Below are 27,850 nucleotides of genomic sequence, written 5' to 3'. Positions count from 1 at the left end.
TTGTTGTTTTTATTGCTTAGCACATCACAATGTTCATAGTTGATGCTCAAAATTATCTGTAGAAGAAAAAGGGAGAAACAATGAGGATAAGATGATAGTTCTGGCAATTGGAAGTTAATAGAAGATAATGAAAAGAGAAGGAGTGATCAAAGCAACAGTGAGATTCACATATTATAATTTAGAAGAATTGCCACATACATTTTGCTTTGTTTGAAAACAAGGCTAACATATGCATTCAATGCTTTTCTACTAAGAAGACTAGAAAGTGTTAAATATTTTACTTAATTTAAATACATAATCCATAAATGGCATGGATTCCTCATAAGAATTATACTATGCATTATGGTTATTTCTGTTTACAGCATCCTTTTCTGCCCATTCAAACATTTTCCCCAGTTGTCTTATTCTTAGATTATCATTCCATTTAAAACTTCACTCTGCTTTGCCCATTTAAATTTCCTCTGTGAAATAAAGGCAAGAATGATAAACGGTGCTACAATTTCTGCCTGATAAGACACTAAGATGCTAATGTTGTTGTGAACTATCTTAGAACCTCTGTCTTTTATACCTACAGTAGGAAGAACATCAGTTTAACTTGGTAGATTGCAGTAGGAATTTTAGCATCATCTCCACCATCAGAGCAGGAACTCATAAGAATTATAAAGAGCTACTCTCATTTGAATATATAAGCATGATATACTTCATTTGATTTTATTAGCAGCACTTTAGAAATATATTTAAGTGCTTAAACTATGTGTAAATATAGAATTAAAGCAGTATTAAACTTCAATCCTTTTATTTTCTAGACTAGAGTATTGTACAATCATGCTGAATCTGTTACTAAAAAATTTGTATTAAATCACAATGAAATTTTGATGCAAAGTAAAGTGAAAAGTTGCATTCACAGTTAAATTTTTGTCTGTAAAAATGGCTATATATAAGTCAAAGCAATAATTAAGAAAAGTGGTTAACATATTTTGAATTAAGGACCTATCTTCATATATTCCATGGTTTTCATAATTTAGGATTTGTCACAAGTCATCTTGTACGTTGTTCAATACAGCATGGAAGCCCAAAGTGGTACTGATATACAAATCATTTAAGCACTCAAATCTAAAAGGAAAATTCGCAGCATTAGTTTCTTTTCATAGGAAGGAATAATCATGGCATTGGCTTGATTTTCCTTTTAAATTTTTTTTAGATCTATGACTAAAATACAGAAACTCTCTTATAGGCGTTATAAGAGAATCACTATTAGACTGTAAAAATGTAAAAGAACAAGTTAAAACTCTTTGCTGTTTTCAACTATTCATAGTAAAGTTATAAATATTGTTTATCCATGATTAATAATTCAGTTTTTTCCTATATGTTATTTTTAAGATTTTTAAATGATTTATCATTTAAAGAGTGCCTATTTTGTCCTCTGTCGAATGCACTGGGGCCTAAAGTTCAACAAACTTCCTTGTGCTTAGGTGATTTACTTACCTAAAACAAATCACTAAGTTCTCCTGTTTCAGCAGGGTTGAATGCAAATAGAGTACCTAACTTCTCTAGTCCCAGAATCATGTCAGATATATAAGTTATGTGTCAATTCCACCTGGGAAAAACTTTTCCTAATCTGCTAAGGCTACAATTGCACATGCAGAGAAATTAAGTCCTATAATCAATCCATGTAAGATAACAACACTTTATTTAGAGACTGTTACCTTATTCTGTGCTTTGGTTTATGTCTTGTTTTCAGCATACTGAGCTCAAAGGAGGGATCGTTGAAGAGCAAATTAATCTTCAATTACTTATTTGAAACATGCTAAAAAGTGCTTAAAATAAACGTAATAAAATGAAAAAAATCCAATTCAATATAAACATACTCCATTTTTAGCTCTGTTGTACATAAAAAGATTAATGTGGATTATAATGAAAAGCATTATGTGAAGTGATTTGACAAATAATACTTGTCCTATAGAAGTTAATAATTGATTCAATAAATCGCAATGCAATCAATTATTTTAAAATTATTTTCCTGTGGCTACTATGCTTGTACTTAGAGTTAGACACCCAAAATTTAATTTATTCTTTTAATATAGGACAACATGCTTTTTGTTTTTCTATAACATATAGAGTTTTAGCCTCAGAATGTGAGTTATAGTGTTAAAAGAGTTTCCAGGAGTTATTTTACTATTCTATCCTTTGATATATATTCTATATAAAGTGCTACAAACAACTTATTTTTTAACCCTTGTGTGCTCAATTTCATTTTCTTACATTCACATGGTGGCAGTTAAATAATAAAATAAAATCTTTCAAACTTGGTATTAATTTCCTCAAGTGAAAGGTAAATCATTATATAAGGAAAAACATACAGTTTTGTTTGTTTCTGTGCAATTAATGTATATTCACCAAAGAATTTACATGGCTAACATTAGGAGTATGTCTCTTTGAATCACAACTGTTTGTTGGGATCTGTAACTCAGTAAATGGACACTTTGTTTTGAATACTCTGAGGAAGGTGTGGCTGTTCCCTATTGGGAATAGATTCAGGGACTAAAGGAAGAACTGACATTTAATCTTTTTGAAATACTGTGTTAATAGATTTGAGAATGATCTCTCAGACTGAGCCAAAGCATTTGCATGGGAAGATGTATGTTCTCTGTAGAAACATGGACTTCATCCACATGACTTGAGAGCTGGGCAGTGCCTAGAATACAAGAACAAGCAGTGCTTTGTTTATCTGTACAAGGCCAGTTAGGTCCTAAGTATACACATCCAATGAGATACGGTGTCTACGCTGTAGGAGTTTCAAGGAGAGAGAATAACTTGGAGAGGAACAAAGAAGAAGCCACTGAACTTGACAGTTAAAAGCAGTTCTGTGATCTTTGAAAGAGTGAGTTTAGTAATATAAAGAAGTGAAAACAGATGGTGTGTTGTTAAAAATTATGGAGTGAAGTACAAAAAAAATCATATATCAGTTCTTCCATGCAGTTCAGTGGCAGGAAAGGGTGTGACAGGTTGGGGATTAAGAAGCAGGCAGTATGACAGGAAGGTTTTTAAGAACAGAGAGACTGCAAAGAGTAGTGTCTTTCCAGGAGAGAGACTGAGACTGAAGGATAATGTAAGAGGTTGGGAAGGGGAAGCGTTGGAGTCACTGATGGGGCAAAGGTTCCAGGAGAGATTGAAGAATTGGAAGTGGGAACACAAGAGACACTATTAGATTTCTAATATTTCCAGATATTTGAGGAAACTTTATCCAGTGTTAATGCAAAGACAGTTTATCATTTATTTGTAGAATGAAGCACAAAACGCGCACAACAGTGAGTTGTTAAAAATTCATCGTGCACAAAAGTAAGAGTGGTTAAATATTTTCCCAACAGACTCTACCTAATTTATCAAAATCATATTAAACAAAGGACATATAAAGAATTTTTTAAAAAGGGGAGGCAAGTTTGCTTCACTATCCTTTGCTGAGGGAAATGGGCACATTTCCTATGACAACAAATGAATTTTTATCTTGGCAGTAAAACAAATTATTATAGCTGCTGTGAGTCGTTGTAATTGAAAGAGTCATGTGTGCACTGGATTTTTTCTAGTAACGACCAAAAAAAATTGTGGTTTCTGTAGCGAAAAGGAGCTTGAACATCAGGAAAAAAATATATAGCCCCTATTTTTGTTGTTGTTTTGTATATTTGTTTTGTTTTTCTATTTCAGCACCAAATGTGGCCCCTTCAGATGTAGGAGGTGGGGGTGGAAGCAACAGAGAGCTCACCATAACATGGGCGGTAAGTGTTGATAAATTGCATCTATTTTAGAGTGCTTTATCTATACCTAATATCAAACCCACTTTGTTTCCTGAAAGAAATTGAGATAAAAGAGAATACGCAATGCATTAACAAGAATGGGTTTTTTTGTTTTTTTGTTTTCTTAAATGCCCGTCAGATGTTTTTCTGGCTTACCATGGTTTAATGTGTAGTTTCTGTGCAAAAATGAATCCTGGGTGCTACAGAATCTGCTAGCTTAGATGATCAGGCATTCAACTGTCTGATTTCAGAGTTATTTTGAAACTATTGTAGTCTTGTATTCCAATTGTATTTATAACATTTTCTCTGGACATTGTAAACTACAAAGATTGAATTTACAAACTTTGTATAAAAACTCACTTTTAAGTTAGAGGCTGCTTATTCATTTGAAGCTAACTCTTACCACTAGTATAATCTATCATGATAGGTCAGTCTTAGCAGTCACCCAGAGGACTTGTTACTGAGGTAACCAAAGCATTTTATTACATTTTTGTTAACCAGATGAAAGTTATATATCAGAGACCACAATCTCTGAAAAACAATACTTCTTTGCTACATTTTTGAAATAGTAAAGATATTGGGAAAGGGTGGGAAAGGTTGTGATAAGGACAAACTTGTCTGAATGAGATATCTGGTATTTATCCAGGTACCATGCTTTATATGGATTCATTTGTTTATTAAATATTCTCAGTGTTGAAGCACTGCAGACAGTCAAAGAACATAATTTAGGATTTTGAAGACTAAAGAAAAAAAGTGACACAGTTTATTCTTTGCATGAATCAAATTGATTTATTTAATAAGTGAAAATTTAGCAATCCACTTGACTTCACTCTTTGCTTTGTAGTCATATTTTATTCTTGGTCTTTAAATCACATTTTAAAGCAAGATTTAAAATAATCTTTTGCTAACCTGAATCTCAAATTATTTATTTCAAATTTTTGTTGTCAATGAAATGTCCAAAAATGTGAATATTATAAAAATTAGAATATCTCACTCTTTCTTATATGGCTTGACTTTTGTAAATTCTGTGGGTATGTGCTTCAGAATAAGGGCCTTATCAAAAAATTCAGAATGGAAATACTCATTGTAAAATTCAAAATAAAGTTTCTGGGGATAGAGCCAGATAATTATTATTTTTGAAGGCTCCATAGCTGATTCCATTACACTCTAAGTTCCAAAAACTAAATAGATAAGTATTAGTAAGTAAAATGTTTAAACTATTTTAGAAATCTCAGGCTAAGTATACTTTACTAAGATCTAATAATCTAAAATGACATACCTATATTGTATAACAACATGCAGTTACTACCATTTCACCTTTATACATTTCTATATCTTCCTCTTTAAAATAAGTATTTCCAAGCAATGATGCTATATTTTGTTCATGGCTTAGGCTTTTGCCTTAACTTTGATTATCTGGTTAAGAAAAAAAAAGAAAAAAACCCCACTAAATATGTAATTTGTACATTTACCTTAATGGCTACAAAAGACTAAGTGATGAGTACTCACTAGAACTAGCTTTAAGTCAGTATTTATAAACAATAGGTGGTTTGAGCTGGCTCAACCTTTATTGGGCAAGTGTTATGTGTAGTAGTGAGAGACCCTGAGAAAATGATGCCAAACCAAGCACTTGCTTCAGTATTAGAGTTAGTTAGGGACCAAAGGCAAACTCCTACAAATGAATACAATGTTGCCCCTTCCTCATCACCTTCTCTCTTTCATCCATCTGACCAGTTTCTTTTTTGATTGCAATACAGATATTCTAGAACCTTACATAGCTTTCTTACCACTGCCTTTCAATTCTAAAGAAATTCATTTACTCATTCATGAAATACTCATTACTTGGGGTCCTTTCTAGGTGCTAGGGGATAAAGAGGAAAACAAAACTGACACAACTCTACCTTCATAAAACTTATATTCTAGTAGTTGAGAAGGACAATACAGTAGATAAGTAATTTTACAATCTATAGTGTTAGATCGAGATAGTGTTAAAGAGAAAAAAAAATGAGGCAGGGAGGTGGAATATGGAGTACTACAGAAGGAATCTAGAAATAGCAGAATCTGTGGCCAGAGAAAACATCAAGTAGGTGATTTTTACTTCAAGAAATTGAAGGAGGATGTCATATAACATCTAGCAGAACATTCTAGGCAGAAGGAACTGAAAGTAAAAAGGCCCTGAATGGGAGCCCTCCTGAGGTGTTCAAGACATAGCAAGGACACCCCTTGGTAGGTCATCACATGTCTGAGCATGTTTTTGTTCTGATATTTGCAAACACTAATTTATGAACTAAGTATGTTTTTACAAAGAGCAGCTTTCCATGTGTATCATTATACCCATAGGATTCCCCCCTGTTAAATGTATCATGAAAATCTATTTCACATTTTAATTTCTATTTAGCCTTTGTCAAGAGAATACCACTATGGCAACAATTTTGGTTACATAGTGGCATTTAAGCCATTTGATGGTGAAGAATGGAAAAAAGTTACTGTTACCAATCCAGACACTGGAAGATATGTGCATAAAGATGAAACTATGAGCCCTTCCACTGCATTTCAAGTAAAAGTTAAGGCCTTCAACAACAAAGGAGATGGACCATACAGTCTCATAGCAGTCATTAATTCAGCACAAGACGGTAGGTAAAAGAAAGACCTTACTAACATGATGACAGAGAAAAGCCTAATTCTCTAGTTGGCATTTAGTTCTTTCAGGCCTTGTTTATTAAGCCCATTTTATAATATTATGCATTTAGTAAATATTATTCTGAGTCAAATTAAAATGTCAATCTTTCCAGCAAATGATAAGAATGTTGCTAAAATCGTTTTCATTCTTTAGGTCAGACAAGTCCAACCCGCAGCCCATAGACTGCATGTGACTCAGGACAGCTAGTAATGAGACCCCCAAAATCTTTTAACATTACATGCTTTTTAGTGTTTATTTCTTTGAGACCCCATGCATAGTTCCATTCTTGAAGTTCATCAAGTAAGTGATTTGACATTGCCTTATTTGTGACATTGTCCTTTGGCAGCACATATGAGCAGCTGTTTTCAATTATGAAGCACATGAAGAACAAACATTTCTGATGAGCACCTTGAGAACTCACTAAGAATTGTGACCACTTTTATTGAATCAGACATTGACAGATTAATTTTACAAAAAATGAGATCAAATTTCCCACTAGTTTTGTATTATTCTCATTTTTCTAAACTTCATAATAAAAATATAAAACATAAAAGAAGTCTTACTATGTATATACACTAACAATATTATATAATTAATGTGCGATCCAATACAATTCCTCTTTACTCAGTGTGGCCCAGGGAAGCCAAAACATTGGACAATCCAGCTTTAGATCATGTTTGTGGTGTTTAGGAAATCTCTAAAAGAATTGACTTTCACTCCTATCCCTGGGATCTTGAATATAATTTTGTAACCAGAAATTCTAAATACTTGATTGGAACTATAATATGTCTTTATATTCATAAAGTGTACAATTTAAAGATTCTATAACATATACATTATTTGTAAAATGTTCCAAAATTCCTTTTTTAAATTTAAATTATATTTTAAAGATATGAAGTACAATTCAGGATTAGGTATACAAGTAGTCATCATACAGGTAAAGTTTGGGCTTCCTGTTGGTCCCCACTTCACCTAGTTTGAGATCAGATACCCTTATTGATGCTGTATCCTTCCCCTTTCTGCTGGCAGTATCCCACTACTGTCAATCCCTCTCTTATAATATTTATGGTAAATGTTCAGGGTCTGCTTATGAGTGAGAACATGTGATACTCAGTTCTTTGTTTCTGGGACAGATCAGCGTATTCATCCAAGTTGCTGTGAAATCCATGTTTGCCCTTCTTTAGGCTGCATAATATTTCATCGTGCATATATACCACATTGTTTTTATCCAGTCTAGTTTTGATGGTCAACATGGTTGGTTCCATGTTTTTGCTATTGTGAATAGTGCTGCAATAAGCATGCACATGCAAGGTATTTTAATTTTTGTAGAATGACTTGAGTTTCTCCAGGTATATTCCTAGTAGGGGGATTGCTGTGTCATATGGAAGGTCAATTTCTAGTTCTTTTAGAAATCGCCACACTATTTTTCATACAGGTTTGCATTCCCACTAACACTATATAAGTGTTCCCTTTTCTCTGCATCCTGTTGCTGTTTGATTAGTGATGGTCATTCTTACTGGGGTTAGGTGGTATTTCAATGTGGTTGTGATTTGCATTTCTCTGATGATTAGTGAGGTTGAACACTTTTTCCTGTGTCTGTTGGCTGCTCATATATCTTATTTTGAGAAGTGTCTATTCATGTGTATTGTCCACTTTTAATGGGGCTGTTTGTTTTTGTGCTTTCAGCATATTTGAGTTCCTTATAGATCCTGGATGTTAGGCCTTTGTCAGATATATAGTTGGCAAATTATTTTCCCATTCTGCGGGCTGTCTCCCCACTCTCTTGATGATTTCTTTTGTTTTGCAGAAGCTTTTCAGTTTAATGACATCCTACTTGTCTATCATATCTCTTATGGCATAGACATCTGAGGTTTTAATCAGGGATTGGTTGCCTACTCTGATTTCCATAAGGGTGTCTCCTGCTTTTTCTATGATTCTTATACTGTGAGGTTTTACATTTAAATATTTGATTCATTTGGAGTTGATATTTGTATATGGTGATAGGTAGGGATCTTGTTTTCATCTTCTGCATGTGGTCATTCAGTTTTCCCAGCACTATTTACTGAATAGGTTCTCGTCTCCCCAGTGGTTGCTGGTGGAGCCTTTGTCGAAGATGAGTTGGCTGAGAAATTCAGGTTTTGCTCCCGGAATCTCTATTCTGTTCCATTGGTCTGTATGCCTGTTCTTTTACCAATACCAGGCTGTTTTAATTATTGTAGACTTATAGTAATGCTTAAAGTCTGGAAGTGTCCCCCTTTGTTTTTTTGCTGAAGATTGTTTTGGCTATTCATGGTCATTTATATTTTCATATGAATTTCTGTGTTGTCATTTCCAGGTCTGAGAAGAATGATGTTGGTAATCTAATGGGTATTGCATTGAATCTGTAGATTGCCTTCATTGTAAAGTTCTTTCACTTCTCTGGTTAGGAAGATGCCAAGGTATTTCATTTTTTTGGTGACTATTGTGAATGGGATTGTGCTTTTTATTGTTTTTTTTTTTTTTTTTTTTTTTTTTTTTTGCTGTTTGTTGTTGGTATAAGAATGCAACTATCTTTTGCACATTTATTTTGTACCCTGAGACTTTAAAAGTTCCTTATCAATCAGGGAGGTTTTGACAGGTTCTCTTGGATTTTTGAGGTATAGGATCATATCATCAGCAAAGAGGGATAACTGAACTTCCTCTTTTCCTATTTAGATACCCCTAATTACTTTCTCTTGTCTAATTGCTCTACCTAGGACTTCCAACACAATGCTGAACAGGACATGTGATAGTGGGCAGACTTTTCTTGTTCCAGATTTCAGGGGAAATACTTCTAGTTTCTGTCCATTTAGCAATATGCTGGCTGTGGGTTTATCATCAGGGATATTGACCCATAGTTCTCTTTTTTTGTTGGATCTTTACCAGGTTTGGGTATCAGTATGTTAGCTTCATAAAATGACTTTGGGGAGAATTCTGTCTTTCCCAATTGCCTGGAATACTTTCAATAGGATTGGAATAAGCTCCTCCTTGTATGTTTTGTAGAATTCCACTGGAAAGCTGTCTGGTCCTGGGCTTTTTTTTTTTTTTGTAGGTATTTTTCTTATGATAGAGTTAATTTCCTGGGTTGTTATTGGTCTGTTTGGTGTCTCGATGTTGTCTTGCAACCTTGGGTGGTTGTGTGATGTCAGAAAGTCCTCCATTGCATTTGGATTATCAAGTTTGTTTCCATATAGATGTGCATAGTAATCTCTGATAAAAATCTTCTGTATTTCTTTGAGGTCAGTTGTGATTTGACCTTTTGCATTTCTGATTATGTTTATTTGGGCTTTCTTTCTCTTTTTCTAAGTCATTCTGGCCAGGAGTTCATCAATCTTGTTTATCCTTTCAAAGAGCCAGCTTTTGTTTGTTGATTTTTTTCTATGATATTTTTGCCTTCTATCCTGTATTTGCGACTTTTACTAGGTGATCTGGATTCTTTTGCTAAAGTTAGGGTTTTGGTGATCTTGTCTTTCCAGCTCCCTTAGGTGATTTTTTAGGCTGTTAACTCGTGATGTTTCCATTTTCTTGATGTGTGCTCATGGATATATAAATTCCCCTCTTAGAACTGTTTTCAAGGTATCCCAGAGATTTTGGTAAGATGTTTTTCATTTTCATTTGTTTCCAGGAATCTTTTAACTTCTCTTTTGATTTCTGTGTTGGCACAGTAATTGCTCAGCACCATGCTGCTCAGTGTCCATGTCTTTGTGGGTTTTGAGGAAATTTTGTTATTGTTGATATTTATTTTTATTTCACTGTGGTCTTAGAAGATACATGGCAGTAATTCAATCTTTTGAAATTTGTTTATGTTTTATGGATGAGGTTGTGATTGATCTTGGAGTACATTCCAAGTGGTGATGAGTAGAATGTGGTTGTTGGGTGGAGTGTTCTGCAGGTATCTAACAAGTCCATTTGGTTGTGTCAAGTTAAGTTTCCAAATATCTGTTGATCTTTTGCCTCAGTGATCTATCTAGGGATGTTGGTAGGGTATTTAAGTCCCCAACTATAATAGTGTTAGAGTAAATATCTTTTTTTGTTTTACTTAGTAGTTGCTTTATAAATGCTGGTGTTCAGGTGTTGGGTGCATGTATGTTTAGGATGGATATTTCTTGTTGATGGATTGAAACTTTTATTATTATGTATTGTTTTACCTGTGTTCTTCCAATGACTTTTCCTTATTTGTGACAGATCTCTTTCTTTTCTCTAGTTCCATTATTCAGTAGCAGTGGGAGCGGCTTTCACTTCTGGTATTAGCTCAGCCCTCTCTTTTTCCCTGATCAGGGCTCGGAATTTGTTTGTTTGAAACAGGCCTGAGAGTGGGAAGTTTTGCTATCTCCTGTAGTTTTGAGAATTGAATAATTGAATTGAATTGAAGAGCTAGGATTCAGAAACGACTTGCAAATCACAATGTTCACTGACTAGTATATGGGTTCCCTGAGATCCACTCCCCACCATCATATATATATGATGATTCAAAGCATACATGTGTGTACCCCATGAGTCCAAGATACAGTAACAGCAATGAGGAGAACAAATAAAAGTAGAATGAAATAGGATGAACAAAAATAAAAATAAAAAACAGAAAAACAAAAGCAGAAACCAAAGCAAAAAGCAATTAAATGCACAAACACGCCGCCCAAATCAAACTGGAAAAAATACAAAGCAAAATAACAACAACATCAAAAGCCAGGAAAACTGAACACACATCACCCCCAACACAAAGCAAAAGACAAAGAAAAAAAGAAAAGATTTTTTTTTTAAAAAAAAGGAATTCAAATTGAACCTTCACAATGCGTTTGCACACACATTAAGGTACAAAAAGAGAAGAACAAAAAACCAACAAAAAAACTGTAAGATGAGCACTCATGTACAAACATAAACTGAAGACAAACGAAAGAAGAAATAAAGAAAGAAGAGAAAAATAAAACAATGGTGGGGGAGATGCAGATCAAATCCTCACATACACATTCACACACAAAGAATAAAGAAAAAAATTAAAAACAACAAAAACAATCCTGCCCTCCTATGGCAGATTATTGTTCCTCTCAGCTGCTCACAAGTAAGCCCCTCTGCTGTTTCCTTTGGAGCTTCATCCACATTCAAAATCTCCCTAGCACTGAGCCCAGGGAAGGAGGAGGGTGGGTGTGGGAGTGGGTGGGGCCTCAGTCCTCCCCTCCCACTATTGCATGGTCAGGAGGATCCCCTCTGGAGGGGAGGTGTGGGATTGTCTCTTCTCCAGGTACTGGTGGGAGAGTGCCCCAGCCAGGCTTATCCTGGAGTAGAGTCCTCCTATCATGGCTGGTATCCAGACTCCACCTGGATTCATTCCTCTCATTTGTGCCCCAACCATGTGGTCTGACATTCAGAGAATTGCTGAGGAGGAGGGAGTTGGGTAAGTCCCAGACTCACCACTAATCTCTTCAGGGGTCTTCATTATCTTTTTATGGTCACACCCTTTGTCTCACAGCTGAATCAGGGTAGTGGGTGGGGCACCTGAGACCCAGCACTTGTCCTGTCCCTCTGGAGTTTGTCTTTCAGGATATTCCCTTTGGGTCACGATCTATCCCTGAGTGGTTAACCCACTGGTTACAGAAATCACGTCTGTCACTCTGTTTGAGCAAGCCAAAGCACTTCCCTGCCCAGTTTCAAGATGGTGACAGTATTTTCTCCAATTGGACTCTGCCTCTGGTTCCCTCACTGCATTCCCTCCACAGCCCTTGCTGCCAGTGTCCAGCCAGGCACTGTGGTGGTGAGGCTGAGGCTAGAGCTGGCAGTCACTCTTGACAGCTTCTTCCTGGGAAGGTCTTTGCTGATTTAAAAAAAAAATGGTGCTTGCCTTCTGTGCTCCAGGAAACACTAGGGTCCAAGCAGAGCAGCTGTGGCATCAGCCACTTTACCAGGAGATGAAGCCACTTCACTCACCTGCCCACTTACTCACAGGCACATTTACAAAATTGTTCATACTATTGGGACTTGCACAGTCTGATGGGCTCTGCTACTATCTTCCTCCAGGAATCCTAACCGCCATATCCCAAAATTCTAACCCCAAATTTGTGTAATTGTTGCATTCATGTAACTTTTTTGTTATTACAATAGTGTACTAAAATCTTATTAAAGCCAATCTAGACATAATTATATGAAAAAAAGTCAGAAAGCAATTGAAATTTTTTTCTTGAAAAGAGAAAAATTTGTCCTGTAGGTCATTTAGGGAAAAAACAATACTGATACTGGTTCTTTTTGTTTTTCTGGAAACTTGAACTGACCTGAACGTGCTCATAGAGGAATTTGTATAACTATGCTAAATGACATACAGTTTTAGATTAAACATAATTACATTGTTTTCTATAATGTTTTTGATGAAGGCGCTGTTTTTTGTTATTTATATTCTAGTTTTTTTTTTTTTTTTTGTAAAGACCTCAAGGCCTGGTGCAGTAGCTCACTCCTATAATCCCAGAACTTTGAGAGATGGAGACAGGAGAATTGCTTGAGCCCAGGAGTTCAAGACCAGCCTGAGCAACATAATGGGACCCTGTCTCTACAAAAATTAAAACAAAAAACTAGCTGAACATGGTGGTGTATGCCTGTAGTCCCAGCTACTCAGGAGGTTGAGGCTGGAGGATTCCTTGAGCCCAGGAATTTGAGACTGCAGTAAACTATGATCTTGCCACTGCAATCCACCCTGAGTGACAGAGTGAGACCTTGTATCTAAAAAAATTAAAATTAAAATTAATTTTCAAAATTTTGAAATTAGATTCTCTTATTATGTCTATCTATTCATGTGTAATATGTAAATAATTAATGGTTAGCAAGACAAACAGAGATTTCATTGCTTTCTAATCTAACATATTTACCTTGGCCAAGTTTCTCTTTGCACATGTACGAGAAGCACAAATGGAAGAGTTAGAAAACTAAAACTCTGTGAGGTACTCTTCTATCTTCTTGGAGGAAAAAAGACTGTATTGGTTTACTTAAATTGCATTATTCTTACTCCAAATAAACATTTAGTCATCTCACAGAACTCAACAGAAATTCTTATAATGCTTTCCAGTTATGGCATGACCTTTACTTTCAATAAATGCTATTTTACTATGTGTGTATATATGTAGTAATACCATGTTGTATACATTAAATAAACATAATAAAACTTGTTTTAAAAATGCAAACATAAAAGATATATATAGTATATATAATTTTGAAAGTTAGTTAGCCCAACCAAATACATTGAAATAATAAAAAGTAGAAATAATTTAAGTTTGTGACCAAACAATGGAAAAGTCCTGATGAAAAATCTTACCCTCTCTATGCTTCTGCTCATTCTGCAGACTTAGGATAACTTGACCCAACTTTAATACTTTGAACAATATCAGTACATCTTACAAAGAAAGTGAAAGTTAAAAACATTTTACAAGTAATCTTCTCACCCAATGTCATTTTTTTAACTGCTTTATTGGATGCTAAAGTAAGCTTTCAGGCAAATAGCTTGACATCTATATAGTCATGGCCATTTGTATGTAATTATATTTCTTTCTAAATATTTCATGAGTCTCATAAAACTTGCATGTGCTTAAACTTGTATGAGTGTTAATCTTTTCTTCTACTGCTGAGAAATCAATCATAGTTCTACATGTTTACCATGATTTGAAAAGGCAACAGTGTTCATGTGTGGAACATTTTTTGACATTAAATAGGATTATGGCTATTTAATGAAAGACAATAAAAATTGATCACCCCAGCTTAAAGGCTTCCTTGGTTTCTTTGTGTAAATTTCATAAGACATGTAAATTACTTTTTTTTCCCTGAACAGAGAACTTTTTGATACATATTTGACTTGATGCCCAGTTGGAAGATTAGACATATAAAAGCTTTTCTGAACCCAGGAAACAGTGGATGTCACAACTTGTTTCAAAGGATCTGCATTTTTTAAAAATGTGCTAGCTTGAACGTAACAGAGGGAAGTTTTATTAATGATATTGCTGTTTATCATTAGTTCATATAAATGGCAAATAAGAGAATGTTAATTTTAATGAACAATTTTTATCATAAACACCAAGTTTTTTATTTTCTATAATGTGGAATTGATAATCTAAACATCATGAATTTTGATTGGCATCAACAGGCTTTCTTAAGCATATGAATTGGGAGAAATAAAAAAGTTAGTATGGTTCTTTGCTCACAGATATAATAGAAATTTATGAAGTTTTCCATATTTTATAAAAGTGTGTGTGGTTGTGGGTATATCTGTGTATGTCTGCTTTAATATTCATATATATAAATATGTTTGTATATATATTATCAGTGACATATATATATAAAATAACAGTAGAAATACAGGAAAAAATAATAAATGATTGAACTTATTTTATATTGGAAACATTAGAGCTATTTTGGAAATACTAAAGTATAGTTCTGCATCACTCATATAGCAATGTTATTCAAATTTCTTTATGTAGACTTCTTACTGAGAATGTAATGTTCTCATCAAATTTCAGCTCCCAGTGAAGCCCCAACACAAGTAGGTATAAGAGTCTTATCGTCTTCTGAGATATCTGTTCATTGGGAACATGTTCTAGAAAAGATAGTGGAAAGCTATCAGGTGAGTTCAATTTGTATTAAACTAAGTACATTTATTGACCAATATATAAATATACGTTTTCAAATATGTTGTATCTTTCAGTGTTTTCTGTCCCATTAATTGATGTGGCAACTTACACTTTATTTTCTGTGTTTAGTATTTTGGTCATTTATAAGCTAGTTGTTAAGAGTATAACAGAGATTCCTAATTGGCTTATCTAGGAGAGATGTAAAGAAGACTACATAGTGATGAACAATTGACCAAAATAAAAGCTATGGTAATAACACTCATGTTTAGCCAAGATCATTTTAGACAAACAGTGTCATAAGAAGCTGATGAATTTCAAGGTTTTATTTATTTATTTAAACATTTGGTAATTTACAATAGCATCCTTAAAATGGTCATTCTGTTTAACTCAGTAGTTCCATTTCCAAAAGAAACAATTACAAATATACCACGTATATGTCTTATAATATTATCTCTTAAGGCAGAAATTTGGCAACAATCAAAATGTTCCAAAATTCCCCTTGAGCTGAATCTTAAAGGACCAGTAAGAACTAGCCAGATACAAAGGGAAGGACTTGTCTTGGTCAAAGAAAGTAAGAACTGAAAAACTGAAACTAGAGAGATAGTTGGAATCTTTAATACAATGCTAAAAACAATATCGATTCGATTATTTAGGAAACATGAAGCCATCTCATATTTGAAGGAGTGAAATTCAAAGGAATTGACATCATTTTACCTTTAAAGATGAACAAATGGATTTTGTCTGTTTTGTTCTCAGTGCCAAAAATAGTGCTGGGCACGTGGTGGGTGCTAAAGAGATTGTGAGTACTGACAAGAATAATGATGTATGAAGTATGAGCAAATAAACTCCTCTTTCAAAGGGAAGCTTTTTTTGTCATCTTAGGTTATAATTTGGGTAGATATCAAATAGTCTTCATATCGTCTTTGCAAGGGTTCAGCTGAATTTATTATAGAACATGTAAGAGTAGACTAGAAATAAAAGAAGTAGACTGGAAATATCCAATATTCATATCTTACTAACCTAACAATTACATTTACAACTAGTAGACAAGATGTAGGAAGGAAGAAGTTCATTAGAACTGATTAGATGTTACAAACCCTTGAAATAAATGATGTTGAGATATCTTTGGGAGAAGACGTTCATGTTTAGAGCTTGATAAATCAAATTGACCAAAGGATTTTTTTTCTTCTTTTGTATTAGTCACTTCCAACTAATAAAACATTGAAAAAAAGAAAATTTAATATATAACTCATTATACTGAGTCAGAGTGTTAAATATATGCAGTGTTCTATTTTATTAAACACTTACTAGAGAATTGTATATTTGCCTATGCCAGGAATCACATATTGACTGTTTTATGACTTTCAACAAACAAAGAACAAAGGAAATATGAGGTAGGAAGCAATGCAGTGGTACCAATGATTCAGACGATAATCAGAATATAAGCTTTTTGATTGGGAAGTAAACCTTGATTAAGTATTTTCAAATAGTCAGTGAAAAGTAATCTTTACCAAATAAGATTATCACAAGTGATAATTTCAAAGAAAAGGTATGTGCCATAAAGGAGTTGGTTTTACAGATTTCTGACTTGTTTGCAACTCCATATGAAGTAGAAAGTTATGAGCTTTGTTGCTGAGCAGACATGGGTTTAAATTTCAGCTCTGTCACTTAAGAATTTTGTGGAGAAGTTACTTGAACTTTCTTAATTTTCTCACTTATAAAATGCTGAGAGAGTAATCACTGCCTCATAAAACTGTTACATGAAAGAAATTAAATGGCCAGCATTTCATGCTTTCCCTGTATATGTCATTGGGCATTTGAAGATGACAATGATGAGAATGACAAAGATGATTATTAAGATATTCGTGATGAAAATAATGATAACATTTGTTAAGTTCTTACTAGGCTAAACACTTAATTAAGCTCATTGTATTAAATTCACACAACCCTAACGGACAGACTCTATCGTTATCCCCATTTTAAAGGTGAAGGACTTGAGACTTAGAAACATTTGTCTGAGTAATAATTGTCATAAACAGATTTCAGTTTAGGTCTTGCCTTTCCAGAGAATGATTGATTAAAATTGCTGGAAGTAAATTATCAAATTATTCTTTCCATTCGTTCTTTCTTAAAATTCTTTTAAGTCTTTCACACAGGGTCTTTACTATCAAAGAGAGAAGCATGAAAACTTAAAAGAGAAAATCCGTATCATTTATTCTTCTGCAAAAAAATACTCCAGTGGATTGTGGGGAGAGATCTTGACTGACTATAATGTGACCATTGTTCTTTTTTAAAAATATGATGGGAGAAATCATGGTTTAACAAGATATATGATCATGGAAACTAATACCTCGCTGTACTTCCCATGAAAATGCATGATGGACATATGTTATAAAAATATACAGAGAAAAAGCAGTGCATAACAAATGTAAAATAAAATAAAAAGCTGGGTAGCCCTGAGTCCTGTATGTTTCATACCATTTCAGGGTAATTTCCTGGCATTTCAAATGATAATTGCAAGCAATTGAGTCTAAAAATATTCTCTTCCCTGTGGTTTTAAAGTGTGTCTCAGTAGGATGTTTAAGTGTCACTTTTAATATTTATTTTGTTGGTTTTTTAAAAATCTTTTGCTTAGTTAAAGAGCTCCCCACTTCTAATCTTAAGATTTTCTATAGTGTAGGCTTTTCTGCAGCATAGGTAAGCTAGAAGAATGTCAAAGTTCTTCTTTTCAAAGGCATTTTGGAACTTTGGGCTCCTGCCCAGGAATCCACAAATGACTTAACTTGCTCACATAGCAGGTATAATAGTCACTTAATTAATTTCCCGAAAATAAACAAAATAGGATATCAGGAATAATGAATGCAAAAATTCTTAGCAACTGAATTGGAAATTAATGCAGATGATTGATTTCACAATCACCATAAAAGATTAACAATACTGAATCGTCTACTCAAAGTTTTTAAAAGGTTAAATTATTATGACGAGCAAAAAATGATATTTAGGAAGTGCTTCATTTTCTTATTTTGAAGAAGGCATCTTAGTCTGGGTCTCCCCAAAGCAGAGCCTCATACAGAGGTATGGGGAAAGGTAGTATTTTATTGTTGTTTATTTCTTTGTTTAAAAAAATGGTTTTAGGGAGCATGTATGAGGAAAAGGCTAAGTGAACAGAAAAGTGGAGCGCTCAGAGGCAAAGTTGCTTTATTTTTTTGGCAGCCCTGCAGGCAACTAGTACTCCATTGCTTGGGACCTTTAAGGACCTTTAAGAACCTTTATAAATGTGGCTCAGAACTTCCCTGCCTGGGATGAAAGGGGAATCATTCATCCACTCCCGAATTATCAGAAATATGCTCTTTTGCCAGGTGGATTTAGCCATCCAGTTCTATTTTTAAATGGCTTCATATGTGTTTATGTAAATTAAAAGTGCACAATAATATTATTATGAAATTTAAATCCCATTAATTTATAGACAAAGTATCCAAAATGTGTAAAATACCAATATCTTACAAACAATTCTTTCCTTTTTATTCATACCTTAGATATAATTATAGATTTTTATTCATATTTTAGATATAATTATAAATTTCTGACCCCAGAACAGCCTTTATTTGAAAATGAAAATTGTAATCCATAGCTTTTCTTAAACATTAAAAGACAAGGAATACCATAATCACATGACAAATGTAATCATTTATAATTATAACATGAATAAATTTTTAAAAAATTATTTTACAGATAAGTAATTTCTACAAATTACCCAGTTATTAAGTGTATTTCTTTGACATCCAGATTCTATGTGGATTCAAAGGAAATAATTTTCCACATATAATTCTGAAGGGAGCCAGAAGAAAGTATTGCTTTGGCATGTTCAAAGCCACATAATGACTATTTTTGTCAAGCAAGGTTGTAGTCTTGTCAAACTCCTTTATCAATGGCTCAGAACAAGTTGAAAATATGTAAAAGAAACAAAACAGGAAGTAAGTGATACAAGTTATTGTGTCCAATATTTCCCAATAGAGATCACTTTTATATTTTGATGGTATATCTTCTATAGTGTTTTTGGAGTTTTCCTCCTTTTTTTTGGTCAATGTAAAACTATTTCAGGCAGAGGTGAGACTGATTTACTTTTGGCATCTGTAATCAGATCTGCATAGTGGCCTGTGCTGTATTCTAAGGCTGATAGAAGAGTAAACACCATGAAGTAACATTTGAGAATATAATGATTAGCCACTACCAATGGTGACAGAACCAGTTGAAGAGAACTTTTCATAGCTGAAGGCTCCGAATTATAGGAAAATATTACTCATCTTGAATGTTTGCAGATTCGGTACTGGGCTGCCCATGACAAAGAGGAAGCTGCACACAGAGTTCAAGTTAGTAGCCAAGAGTACTCAGCCAGGCTGGAGAACCTTCTGCCCGACACTCAATACTTTGTAGAAGTCGGCGCCTGTAATAGTGCAGGATGTGGACCTTCAAGTGATGTGATTGAGACCTTCACCAAGAAAGCACGTGAGTCTCACATCTTGATTTTAGACTTGACAAAAACTACCACTTGATTCAATCATGATGCAGGTACATTTGAGAGTAATTTCTTACCTAGCTATCTGAGCACATTTGGTTTTTGATGATGTCCTTTACAGACCCACAAAATTTCTCTTAACCATTTATCTTTTTTATTGTGGTAATAAAAACTGTGAAGAGAATCTTCATACATTTTCTCTTCCACTATAGAAATATAATTAGAGAACTTCTCCGCAAATTTTGTGCCACTAACTTGTCTTCATTCTGTATTTATTAATTTAATCATTGTTTTCATAGGAATGCATCGACAGTATAAGAAAATTAAAATTCTGTTCATGTTTGTATACTTTGATTTATAAACCATCATGCACAATGCATATGCGAGTTTATATATGTAGCATTATGTTTATTCTCTCATTTATGTAAATAGTCATTGTTCATATAACAAGACCACCTATCTCTGCTCAGACTTTCCAGTCATTCTAATCTCTCTGGCAACTTAGCTTTAATATCTCTGTTTGTGAATCCAAGTTTATATTTAAAAAGGGAATTTGTATGCAGGACTCTAGGGAATGTCCCAAGAATCTGAAAATGTGATTGCCATTAGGGTTTGCAAATTTTTGAAATTCACTTGAAGACAGAGAATCTCCTAATGAGGTGGCAGACAGAGTAGCAAGAGCCAGACTTTGGTGTCAGACTTGGGTTTGAGATTTGTCTGTGTCACTTACTAAATGTATGTCAGTAGACAACTTACCTTACCTGTTTAAAACAGTTTTCTAATTTGTAAAGGGAACATTCATTTGTTTCTTTATTTTTTCCCATTTATTAGTGTATTTAATCATTCATCAAAAATATGCAGTGTGCCCAGCATTGTTCTAGGTAGTGACCAAACCAGACCCAGATCCTCTTCTCATAGAATCTACAACCTCACAGAAAGAGACAGAAACTTAAAGCAAGCAAACAAAAACTCTGACAAATAAATATTCATATATGGGCATATCAGATGACAGAGCAATACAATGAATAAACAAACACATTTTGAAAGTGACTTGTGTGGGAGCTGAATTCTGATTGGGTGATCAGGAAAGACCTCTTTGATAAGATGCAGTTATACTAGGATTTGAATGTTGAGTGATAAAAACAATCCACTCTTTGATGAGCAGACAGGAAATTTGGGCAGAGTGAATGACTAGTGCAAAGCTTTAAGGTGGGAAGAGTTTGGAATGTTTTAGGGGTAGAAAGGCCAGTGGAACCATGGGATAGGTTCTAAGGAACTGTGCTGCGGCCAACGCATGGAAGACCTTGTAAGTCATAGTGAGGAGTTTGGGTTCTTTCTAAATGTAATAAGAATCCGTTGGAAGATATTAAGACAGCAAGTGATAGCTAATTTTTTGGAAAATTTTTCTGACTCCTGGGTAGGAAATGAACAATGGTGTGTTAAGAGTGGAAACAGAAAAGTAAAGCTATCTTCATAGTCAAGAAGAAAATCGATGGTTTCTAGCACTACATGGTGATAATGCAGACAGAGATAAGTGGAATTTTTTTCTGCAGGCCAAGCTGACAACTTGATACTGACTTGGATGTTGGCAATGAGATGAATGGAAGACTGAATACTGGATTTTGCTTGAGAAACTAGGAGTGTGGTTGTGCCATTTGTTAAAGATGGAAAAAAATCACAAGAGGCAGATTTGGGGTACATGGCAAAGTATCCATCTTAAGTATATTACATTTGAAAAATCTTTTAGATATTCAAATAGAGATAAGGGAATCATGCACATACATCCAGAGGTGAAGAGAGAGATTAGGGCTAGAGGTAGAACTGAGTATTGAAAGCTGTTGGCCAAGATGTTAAGTACTTAAGGGAAGGTTCCCACACAGAGGAAAGAAGGGTGTGTAGTTTCAAGTCCTCAGTGATCCAGCAGTTAGAAGTTGAACAGAGTGCATGGAGCCAGCTAAAGATGATTAAAGAAAAGGAGCAGCCTGTGAGGTAAAAGGAAAACTCAACTGTTAAGATATGAGACTAAGAAAAAAATGAGAGATTCAAGAAGAAAGAAGGTTAACTCTGTGTAATGCTCCAAAAATGTTAAATTTGAGAAGAATAAAAAAGTGGCATCAGAGTTGACCAAGGAGAGGTGATCGGTGACCTTGGAAATCACAGTTTCAAAATACTGATGGGGAAAGAAACTCAGGGGGAGCATGATGAAAAGAGAATAAAATATAGTGATATTAGCTACTTCACAGGGTCACAGGGTACAATAAATAGAACTCATGAATATAAAGTGATTAACATAGTGCCTGGCATATAGTCAACAGTCATTAAAATTAGGTGTTGTTTTTATTGTCAGCATCATTATCTTCAGCATTATAATTCCTGATGCAAAGAAGTTTGCAGAACTGAAGTTGGATATTGATAGCTTATTACTATTTTCCACAGCTCCTAGCCAGCCTCCAAGGATCATCAGTTCAATAAGGTCTGGTTCACGCTACATAATCACCTGGGATCATGTCGTTGCACTGTCAAATGAATCTACAGTGACAGGATATAAGGTATATGAAAGATTATGAGATGATTCTCCTCACAAGTTCATTCTTACAAAGAATGATTAATGTTTGCAATTTTTGTGGTTTCAATGAAACCCATTCAGCTTTCTTATTATAGTTTTATAGCAGCATCAGATGATATGGTGTAATGATAAATTTTGAAGTGAAAAAAATCTTCACTAAATTTTAGGAAAGTGTTATGTCACGTGAGTAAGATTAATTGAATAACTGCTTTAATGTGTGGGATTGTTAGAATAATTAGTGCTTAAAGAGAAGAGACAACCTATTTTTGTTTGCCAATGACTAATAGTGTTGCCCAGAACCCAGCAAACTTTTTGATATATTGAGTTACTGTCTGTAAGTGAACAAAAAGAACAGCTTACTTTTATTAATCTTTTTATCACACACAGTCAGATTTTTCTATACCATGTGGATACCAAATTTTGTGGAAAATGAAGAAAAAATTAAAATTGAAAAACAATTTTTATACCACTTCAATGAATCAAAAAGCCCTCATTTTATACTATTCTTTAAAAGACACATTCTTTCCATTTCTCTGTTTTGAGTCATCTCAAAAAATAAAATTCAGATGCTTAAGTCATATTGTTAAAAAAGCTTTCAATATGCTTAAGTCATATCATTAAAAAAATTTCAGAAATTAATTCTTATGAATTGAAGACTAGTTTTAAAGGCATTAATTTTTGTTAATAAAAATGGAAGCATTGTTCTTCTGGTCTTAGTGTTAGGGCATTGGCTCACTATTATGACTTTTTAATTTTTCATATTTTTGACTTTTTAAGGTACTCTATAGACCTGATGGTCAGCATGATGGCAAGCTGTATTCAACCCATAAGCACTCCATAGAAGTCCCGATCCCTAGGGATGGAGAGTATGTGGTAGAAGTTCGCGCACACAGTGATGGAGGAGATGGAGTAGTGTCTCAAGTCAAAATTTCAGGTAAGCCAGTCATTTGAGATACATTTCAATTAAGCGTTTGTACATTTCTATACCACGTGGATTTCCAAGTGTAAAGATAGGACTGTTATTCACATGAATATCAATATTAATCTGAAATCTCAAGAATGCCCTACAACTTAGTATTTCTTTTCTGAGTCCCCAAAATAAATTTGCGACATACCACATAGTTGTTGATATTATCTGGATGTCAAAGCACAGTTTAAAACTTTCAGTCATAACATGAACAAGTTCTGGGTCTTGTTCAGCACGGGGTGTGTTAGTTAAGAGAATTGTGGCAATCATTATACAATATATACATATATCAAATCATCATGTTGTACGTCTTGCATATATTCATTCTTTATTTGTCAATTAAATATTTTAAAATAAAAAACACAATTAAAATTCCATAATTCATCAAATGACACATAAGACTCGACTAGTATTTAATAATACCCAGACCTCTCTTATATAAAAAGCAAATTCTCTGAACTATTTTTAATGTTCTTCTAACCATCTTTTACTTGCCATACACATATTAATCTAGTAATATAGTAATGATAGAAAAACTGTAGATTATGGCTCCCTATCTTTTCTCTCTCTCTCTCACTCTCTGTCTTAGCCTATCCCTTTTCTGCAAAATATTTTCTTCATGGCATTGGCTAATTGGAGATACATATTTGAGGCAGTGATTTCTTTTCTTTTTTTGATTTGCAGAACTATTATTTGTTTATTTCTTATACTTTTTTCTCGATTATGTATACAAACTATACATGATATAGTTCAATTATACTGAATTAAAATTGATATTAATATGAGAATTGCATGAAAGACTGAAATACTAGAAGATTCTAAATCAAAGATGGAAATAAATAATTTAGAAGAAACTTTGATGACTTATAACTAAATGTGAATATGTTATATATTAAAGACAAAAAATCCTCTAACATGGTGCCAGAGTATTTAACAACTTGAGTGGTAGCTTTACTAATTTTTGTAAAATATACCACAACACATATACACATTTCTTTCCAAAAGAATAAAAATTTTGATTTGTACTTTAAACATTATTGTGGCTTTTTTTTTTTTTAGGAAATCTTGAAATTACAGATATGTGAAAAGAAAAGAAAATAATTGGTCATATTTCAAAGCCCTCTAATAAGTACTGTTAATGTTCACTTGAATTGAGTTTACTTTCAGTCACTTATATACATATATAATTTTATATGTTTTAGCATCTGTTGATTTTATAAATTTTATTTAAAATTATACATAATATTCTTTCAAACATGTAAAAACTCATTACAAATTTTTCTATCATAAATAATACTTTTGGAGTACATTTTCATAAATTAATCTTTCTGTGGATTACATTCAAATAATGGGACAAAGTATTTTGCTTTTAGGTTGCCACATTTCTTTAAAAATATTTATCAATTTATGTTCTTAGTATCATTGTGTGTGTTTTTTTTCAGTGTACAAATCCAACATTATTGTCTTTCATTTTAGTCATTGCAAACTTAATGGGAGAAAATGGAGTACTTTTATTTTTGAAACACTCCTAAATACTGAACCCTGCTAATTCACACCTTCAATGGTTTACACTTATTAGGGCTGTTTCACAAAAAGAAATCAGAGGGAAATGGGTCCATTATTTCAAAGGTGGTGAAGTACAAAAGAATGAAGTATACCATACTTGAGCCCTGACCTTCCCTGTCTAGAAGTCAGTCATAGCAGACATTTGCTCCTTCATTTCCTGACCCTTCACTTGTTATTCCTCCGGTGAAATAGCACCTAGTTTTTCTGGGGTTTAGACTAGAGGTTTGTTGGTAGAGATGCAGAAAGAGTGACAAACATCAGCATATTATAACTAATGGTATGTTGGTAAATGTTAAACAGCTGACTCTTCAGGAATGGGGAAAACCTTAGTTCATAACTTATGCCAATTTCTGTGGTGTAAATGTTCTTACCATGTCAAGCTTTCCACATGATGTCACCATACGTGAAAGAGTTGCTCAGTAGCACACCACAGTATGGTATTGCCATCACATAGATACAGTAAGCATAACCTCAAAAACATTGATAATAAGAAAATGTAGTAAAATAATTAGAACATTATGATTTTTGAGGATTTACTACCTTTGTTTTAAGCTTTTTGATTTAACTAATAAGTTTACTTAATTTCAATTTTAATGATGATGTTTTTAACAAATTAATCATAATTTTTATGAAAAATTTAACAGTTGATATAGGGAGGTAAAATGGACCAATTTCAGAAAATCATGGTAATAATTTGACATTCCAGTGAAAATAACTCATGTATAGAAGACAGAGTATGCTTTTTAAAAATCCCAAACATATTCAGAATATTTTTCAGATTTTTCTCTTTTTTGACATGTAGTGGACATTTTTATTAAGTTCAGAATTTCTTTTATCTCTTAGTCTGACTATATTGTACAAAGAAACTATAGAACTAATATGAGATGTCAGATGCTTGGTGAATAATACTGTTCTAGAAGTTTAAGTTTGGCTTTATTTGAAAAATGTTTAAATTATTTTAATGAGGACATTAGATTCTTAAAGAAATTCATTTTAGACATAGTCTAGAAATTTTATTAGACTTGGTAATCTCTAATTCCACTTCTCTGTGACAAAAGCTAACTTGACTCATTACATATTTGCTATAAATTTTAGAATATTAGTTAACAAAGTTTCTTGATTATAAATAAATATCCACAGAGAGGCATATATTTCGTTATGATGACTATGCATACTTCAAGCCTCTATTTTTTTCTTTCTAGTTTTAAACAGATTGCAGATATCTTAGCTGAATCAAAGGAGACTTTTAAGAACATTCTAGAAACTGAACTTCTTCCTAAGAGAAACAAGTAATCAAGTGAAACCATTGAGGTGGGAGAAACATGATCAGATTTTTCTCACTTGGAAAATCATATTAGTGATTGTAGAAAATATATATATATATTAGGGGAGGAACATGTAAAGAGATGAATTACAAGGTTATTGCCATAGAATGATTAAAAGATGATGATGTCCTGGGCTGGAAAGAAGACTGTGGTGGATACCCAGGGTAGATTCTAAAAGAACAAGGAATCTTTTCTGTCTGATTTAAAGTTACTATATAGTAATTTTGTTGACTTTATGTCTTCTAATAAATCTGTAATTTATCCTGATGTTACCACAGATGATGTAATCTAAATATTTAATCTACTATTTTTGTTACTCCAAGCTATTAAGTTAAACTATATAACCAAAGCCATTGACTTAAACACTGTGATGGAAAACACATTTTGTTTTTTCACTTTGTCCTCTACTGCTACTGAGAAGAAGGAGAAGGGCTAGAAAATCATTTTATAGATCGAACTTTTAGATGTTTAACTCCATTATTTCTACGCTCCTTTTACAGTGCCTAACTAGTGCAGTGTAAGAGAGACAAAATGATAATATGATGTCTAGATTTAATTCATACATTAAGATTGTATTTGTGACTGAGACACAATCAGATATTATCATTTGGGAAATGCTCTCTCTCTTCAAGCATTTTGAAATAATTAATATTTTGTTTTCTTTTACTCTATTTTTTGTGGGATCAATCTGAGCATTCAAGTATATTTCTAGGTTGACAAATAGCTTACATTTAAATTACTTCTAAAATATGTGTTCCCTTTATTATCATTGAATTATGACTATCCACTCAAAGCCTGACCCAACTGTACAGTTATACTTAGCATTCCTAGCTTTGTAACACACATAAAGATGGAAGATAAACTATTAGTACAAAGTAACATTTTGTGAGTCTCTAAATTCAATTTTGACAGGCATCTCCTAACCTCGTAATTATTAACAAAACTCCTTAAGTGGCCAGATTTGCTCCTGCACTTGCTAGATAACTCTCAGTTCAGGAAGTTTTCAGTGTTACTTGTCCTTCAGAAGTTTTGAGCAGTAGTTCTAGAAGCACATTTTACCACCTTGACAAGCCATAGATAGAACCTATCTGTGTCTAACTAACCTGGGTTGTTTTATCAAAAATCTTCCCTGAGGTTTCTTTTACCTGCTAGCAAGTTCACACAGCAGTCCCAACATTGTATTTTGCTCATTTACTTAGACTTGGAAATTATTTGGTTGAAAAATTCCTCAATGGAACACACAGTAAGAATAAAAGAGAAAATTTAATATAATCTTTCATAATTTATTACTGACTAATTTTGGTTTATGAAATACAGTCTTTGTCTCTGGAGCTATACTTTGGAATTATTATGTGCAATTTTTTTCCTTTGATAAAATAGTACCCTTAAAACATTACACATTTTCATAACCCTTTTAGTTCTCTAGTAAATTGATTCATTCAATACAGATTTACACAACACCTACCATATGTCAGGCTTTCTGCTAGACTGTAGGTTACAATAATTGGCATGCTCTCCTAAAGCTTCCATTCTAATGGGTATCAGAAAGATAAAGAATTAATAAGCAAATAAGAAATAATTAGACAATGCAAATACAAGGAAGTGACTAATGTAAAGAATAAAATAGGTAGGGCAGATGCAGGCAGAATGATCAAGTCAAGCCTCTCTAAGAAGGTGATAATTGCATTGAAATCTAAAGGACAGGAACTAGCCATATGGCAAAAGTAGGGATAAGCATTACAAGAAGAAGGAATGACAGGAAAGAGCTTGTCACGTTTACGAAGCTGAAAGGAGGCCAGTGTGACTAGTGTGTAATGAGGATGC

General features: G+C 33.5%; 1 protein-coding gene across 3 annotated transcripts in view; it reads left to right on the top strand.

The window, feature by feature from the left end:
- The window catches only part of CNTN1 (contactin 1), a 370,935-nt gene that overhangs the window by 308,606 nt on the left and 34,479 nt on the right, over positions 1 to 27,850 (top strand). For all 3 annotated transcript variants that reach the window (XM_008065323.2, XM_008065329.2, XM_008065334.2), the window contains 6 exons: positions 3,703 to 3,773; positions 6,190 to 6,424; positions 14,976 to 15,079; positions 19,406 to 19,592; positions 22,039 to 22,151; positions 22,946 to 23,102. In XM_008065323.2, coding sequence (XP_008063514.1) covers positions 3,703 to 3,773; positions 6,190 to 6,424; positions 14,976 to 15,079; positions 19,406 to 19,592; positions 22,039 to 22,151; positions 22,946 to 23,102 — 867 coding nt within the window. The remainder of the gene's footprint in view (positions 1 to 3,702; positions 3,774 to 6,189; positions 6,425 to 14,975; positions 15,080 to 19,405; positions 19,593 to 22,038; positions 22,152 to 22,945; positions 23,103 to 27,850) is intronic.

Source organism: Carlito syrichta, unplaced genomic scaffold (genome assembly GCF_000164805.1).
Source record: "Carlito syrichta isolate Samal-C Ts95f unplaced genomic scaffold, Tarsius_syrichta-2.0.1 Scaffold103341, whole genome shotgun sequence".
Lineage (NCBI taxonomy): Eukaryota > Metazoa > Chordata > Mammalia > Primates > Tarsiidae > Carlito > Carlito syrichta.
The sequence above is the reverse complement of the archived record's forward strand: the minus strand, read 5'-3'. Positions and strand labels throughout refer to the sequence as shown.